Source organism: Amphiura filiformis, chromosome 2 (assembly GCF_039555335.1).
Source record: "Amphiura filiformis chromosome 2, Afil_fr2py, whole genome shotgun sequence".
Taxonomy (NCBI): domain Eukaryota; kingdom Metazoa; phylum Echinodermata; class Ophiuroidea; order Amphilepidida; family Amphiuridae; genus Amphiura; species Amphiura filiformis.
In genome coordinates this window covers 74775222-74780811 of record NC_092629.1, presented here as the reverse complement: position 1 = coordinate 74780811, position 5590 = coordinate 74775222, and the positions used below count along the sequence as shown (strand labels likewise).

The window sequence follows — 5590 nt, the reverse complement described above, 5'->3', positions numbered from 1 at the left end:
AAGAGTCAACAAAATATTTTGTTATAATAATCTACTTAGCTAGTGGTTTCTCATCAATTTTATAATGGCTATTTTGTATCAATATATAATTTATCTTACGGCTTGTAAATTCGGCCTTCACTATACATTATTTCAATAGTTACGTTACTTGAAGAAATCGTATATTATGTTATAGACAGCTTCTTCGAGAAAAGTGGCAAAGAGCAGTGCACATTGCGCTGTGTTATAAAACTAAGACACACCAATAATTATTATCTATGTTAAACTTTTACCTCATGCATGGATTATTTTGCCGAAATCTGTTTGTGATCACGTACAAAACTGTACTTATGTACTTCAAAAACACACCCGTAGAAATGATACAGTACTTCATTAGGCAACCGCATTAGAACTAAACTCCTCAACAAAAGTTTGGACAGTTTTTTCAAGCATCTGTATCTCAAATTATTTGTGACATATTCATATCGTGTTGCATATCACTGGATAGCTACAATACTCCAATTTACAATGACATCCCATTTGAAACAATAACATTTTTCACGGCTGAGTACATGCCTTGTGAATGTAGTGGGGTCTCAAAAAGAATTTTCTACCCGCTAATGAGGTTAGTGGCTAGCTTTGTTTGAGCACAGAATAATGGTCAATTTCAAGGGATTTTTTAGATCTCTGTTTCAGAAACTCATCAAATATGTGAGATAGTTGATAGTTGGTACTGTCCTTCATCTCTGTTCATGGTGGTGACCCTCCTCTTTCTTATTCCAAGATCAACGCTGGAACTGCTTCTAGCATCGGTTGTCAGTAGCAGTCACTACCCATCAAGTGTTGATAAAAACAACAGGTGTTGTTGAAACGTACACAAGTAAGTGAACATTCTGGATCAGATACAAAGAACTTAACTTAACTCGTATAAGACTGTAGAAAATGAACCTGTAGGCCTGAAAAGCTATTAAAATTGGTTTGAAAATCCAGAAATAAGTACAATTTGAAGCAAAATAGTGACGACTAAAAAATTGTTTTCCTGATTTTACAGCTTTGTTTGAGTCAATACCGATATAGCCTGTGGAAATCAACCTATAATTTTCCAAGGATTGATCAATTTCATATCTAATCTACTCATTACTGAGTTGACGATAAATATTAATGATTTGAGGCACAGGTTACCATAGATACTAAGTCTAAAACAAACACTTGTTTTTTAGCCTAAAAGCAAACATTAACCATTGCATAAAATTAGAAGAAAGGAAATGAGAAGCAACAAAAAAATTCAAAATTGTTATTGTCTAATAATATTCGTTGAATAAAAAACAGGAACCAAAGAGGCTATTTTAAGGTAAGAGGAGATATGGTACACATATAGCATTAATATCACTCATTAATATCACTCTCTTATTTGGATTTTCAGTCTTATTATTGTGTCAGAATTTTTTCGTAAATCATTCATTATTCTTAAAGAACTTTTATCACAACCTTAAGCCACAATGTCATCGGTCAAGTGGCTAGTGCCAAATAAAGCTTTGCTCCCTCCCAGTCTATAATGCAGTTTGATCTGATATGGATGATTTGTGTTGTTCTAATATTGATGAGAGTCTATTTGCTCTGGGATATATTTTATTTGTTATTTTGTCGCTTCCATCCTAATGGAGTCTTCCTGTTGCGCCCACATATAGACAAAGTCACAATTATTCTGCATCCTATTTCCTATGTACAATCCCAGCAAAAAAGATGTTTCACAGAAAACGTTGAAATGTCGGGTGTATAAGACATTATGATAACATTCAGAAAAAAATGATGTGAAACATACTAACATAATGCTCTTAAGTTTTAACCAGATATATTATACAATAACATTTTGACATCATTTTCAAAATATTGCTGTAGTGGTTTGTTTTTCAAATAAAACGTTTTAAACACGTTTTCATGAACCTTTTTTTTAATAACCAGACATTTATTGGCCATATTCCTGGAATAATGCTAGAAGTTTTAAACACCTTAAAAGGAGTCAGTTGCTGGTTAGGTTCCGCATGGCTTCTTGTTTGCATATGTATTTGCGTCGCTTACCACACCATTCGTCAAACCAATTACCAGTATGCCATATTTCGACACAATCCGCACTCCTAGGTAAGTTATTGGGCTCAGATGGATCCCATTTGTTAAAGTTCACCTTTTAAAAAGAATAAAAGGGGAAAGTTAGTTAGCTGCTTCAGCTGAAAATAGATTCAATAGATTTTGCCATAAACATTCGAACAGAGGAGATGGTGCATACCAAAAGTAAAATAATTTACCCTAATCATAGGCCTACATGTATTTTAGTGCAAAAGTGATGTGAGTATTTCCAATACTTTTCCAGCGAGGATGTATTTTAATGCATCCACGTATCGTAAAGTCAGGAGTAATAAATACTAATTTCCGGTATACCAATTTCTTATTTCTTATTTCCTGTCAAATTGTAATAATCATCATCCTGCATTTTAAAAACGTAACAACATAGTTGTACCAGCAATAATGAAAATTTAAGAAACGCACCTCGTACTCAAGACAGTTTTGGTTCCATTACTCATAGAAAGAAAAGGCCAAAAAAAGTTGATTGGTTGTATTCCACCGACCGACCCGATTTTTGAGGCCTACTCATTTTTTTACAAAAATTGAAAAAAAAAGAAGAAAAAGTTATAGGTTTTTGTTTTTGTTTATTTTTACGTTTAAACGGCCGCTTTTTTACCGTTTCAGCCGTTTACACCATTAAACGGACACCAACGGCCTTAATTCATACATGCACTAATATTGCTGTACAACTACATAAGTGTTTTGAAAATAAACCTAACCACCATTTAAAACAACCTTAATAAACGTTGTCTTCAAACTGGTTTGCCTCATTTGCTTCCACAAGTCCATGCAAAAAAATCCGACCGACCGACCGACCTAACCTTTTTGGACCATTTGTAGTACAACCAAACAACTTATTTTTGAGGGCCTTATCGAGAAGAGAAAGGTAGAGACAGATCAAAGAGGTGGACCCAAACAGAAGACAGAAGAATTACCCCGTACGTAACGCTATGGTAAATCAACCACCTTGGTTTGTTATGCATGGTGGAGACGAAATCAATGTTTCTCCGACATTTATCGTTAACAACTTGATTGTACTCGGTGGTTACAAATGTTTGCCTACGTAGCACTTAGCGCGAGTTGTTGACACACACGCATTAAACGCAGAACGCAACAAACAAACACTTTAATATTAATGTTTAACGGGTAGGCCTGCGTGGCGAAATAATCCGGATGTACACTATTTTGCAATCCATCAGCATCACGAAAAAACACAAAAGCGTTAGACATATAGACAGGCAAAAGAAAAATGTATTGTTAATAAATGTTGTTTTCCAAATTCTTGGTGTTTCTAATAATGCACTGTGGAATGTTATTCTTGAATCAATTAAATCAAATGATGTAAGCGGAATTATTAAAATGTCTACCTATATATCCATACCTGACTTGAGTCCATCCATTCAAACGTGCCTTCTTTAGGATCTGTTAATCCTATCCAGAACGGATATGCATTCTCCATGAGATCTGTAATAATGCATTAATAGTCCAACAAGATCAACGACATCATTATCGTTGTCATTATCATTATCAACATCATCATTTATCATCATCATCATCATCATCATCATCATCATCATCATCATCATCATCATCATCATCATCATCATCATCATCATCATCATCACCATCATCATTACCACCATCAGTATTACTATCATCATCAGCAGCAGCATCAATACATCATCGTCATCAGAATCATCACCACCAACAACGCCACCACCATCATCATCATTACCATCAACAACATTATTATTGTCATCATCTTCATCATCATCATAATTATCACATTAGTTATCATCATTATCGCCGTTGGCATATCTTACCCATGATAAACTTCTGTTCTCCTAAGCTGTGGATACTTGCCAAATGACCTCCATCCTTTTGACACATAGTTTCTGCATTACTGAATGATTTCCATGTGTCGCTGGGTTTGTAACAATTATAGCCAAAAAGATTCCAACCGTCGTCACAAGTAGCTTTTCATTTGATCAAAAAACAACAACAACAACAACAAAACCCATACATGTTCCATTAAAATGTAATTTAATGATTAGGCCCATATTAGATATAAAAAAAAAAACAGTTTAAAATTTTTCCACGTGCGAAATCAACGTAGATACATCTTTGAAAATGCACAAAATTTGTCCATTTCACAATATGCTAAAGACAGTCAAGGATAACGAACATACGAAGGAAGGTCTAATTATTATTATGATCCTTTTTGTTTGTAACAAATTTATTATAATAAAGGTACATCGATGTGTTAAAAATGTGTGTGATACTTTGCGTATAAAAATGACATTGCGATTTGACATTTTGGATTCCAGCGTGGAATAAAACGCCGGTGCTACGTTGAAATATGCTGATTTTACATCATGCTGAAGTTCATGCAACGTGCCCAATTTTCAGGACGAAAAAGTCTCATTTTTAAAGTAAAGTATTGATATCGTGGGCAACTATAATATTTGGGGAGCACGAAAATACAATTAAGTTAAACTTAATTAAGCAGCATGTTAACTTTGGTTTTTAGTCAAAATCAAAAGCGTGCTGCTTGAATTAGGCAGAGACTCGGTAGCCTGAGCTCACCATTATCTTTTCAATCACTATGCCCTCTATTGACCTAGATCAGATATTATAGTAGCTAATAGTCTTTGTTCCAGGCGCCATGTTCTCCTTCGTGACAAATGAGCACAATCCAGTTTGGAACCGAGACTAGCAATATTTAACACTGTATTAACGTACGTAAAAACGTACGTTAAAACTTACGGTCCACGTGCTATGTTGGTGTCAAAAATGTGAAATCGCAATGTCATTTTTATACGCAAAGTCTCACACACATTTCAATGGGCAATCTCTGTGTATGGACATCGCATATAAATTTAGTCAATTTTTTAACACATCGGTGTAGCTTTATTATAATGATTTGTTACAAACAAAAAGAATCATAATAATAATTAGAGTTTCCTTCGTATGTTCATTATCCTTGACTGTCTTTAACATGATGTGAAATTGACAAATTTTGTGCATTTTCAACGATGTATCTACGTTGATTTCGCACTTGGAAACTCTTCAAAACTGGCTAAATACGTGACCTCGCTGCGATACAGGAGAGTGGTTTTGAATAGATCAACGTACGGTCGATACCTACGTTTGGAAATCGCAATCTCTCTAATAAATTTATCGGGACGTGTGCCCGCGAAGCGTGCAAACTGTTGAAATATTGAATGCTGAAATTGGTCTAATTATGGATAATCGGGTTCTAAAAGGGCCAAACGTAAGATAAACATCACACATTGAGTAATAATTTTGTATGGTATTTGGTTATGGTGGCAATCTTTAAGGGCGCACCGCCCGTTGGACCGGTTGTTCAGGAAAATACAAAGTAACCCAAAATTATGGATTTGTCCAACCCAGCAATACTGGGGTTGACTTCATGTCATTTCTTTCATTCTAGCTACAATGCAGTACATTATTGATTATGTGTACTGCC

General features: G+C 34.8%; 1 protein-coding gene across 1 annotated transcript; it reads right to left on the bottom strand.

Annotated features, from left to right (window-relative positions):
* Window positions 1–1262: 1262 nt before the first annotated feature.
* LOC140136987 (C-type lectin lectoxin-Thr1-like) lies at window positions 1263–4047 on the bottom strand. The gene is made up of 3 exons (XM_072158652.1): window positions 3924–4047; window positions 3482–3564; window positions 1263–2161 (listed from the first exon to the last, which is right to left on the bottom strand). Exons 1-3 carry the CDS (start codon window positions 3988–3990, stop codon window positions 2000–2002), a joined length of 312 nt encoding a protein of 103 aa, XP_072014753.1. The 5' UTR covers window positions 3991–4047; the 3' UTR covers window positions 1263–1999.
* Between the last annotated feature and the right edge of the window lie 1543 nt (window positions 4048–5590).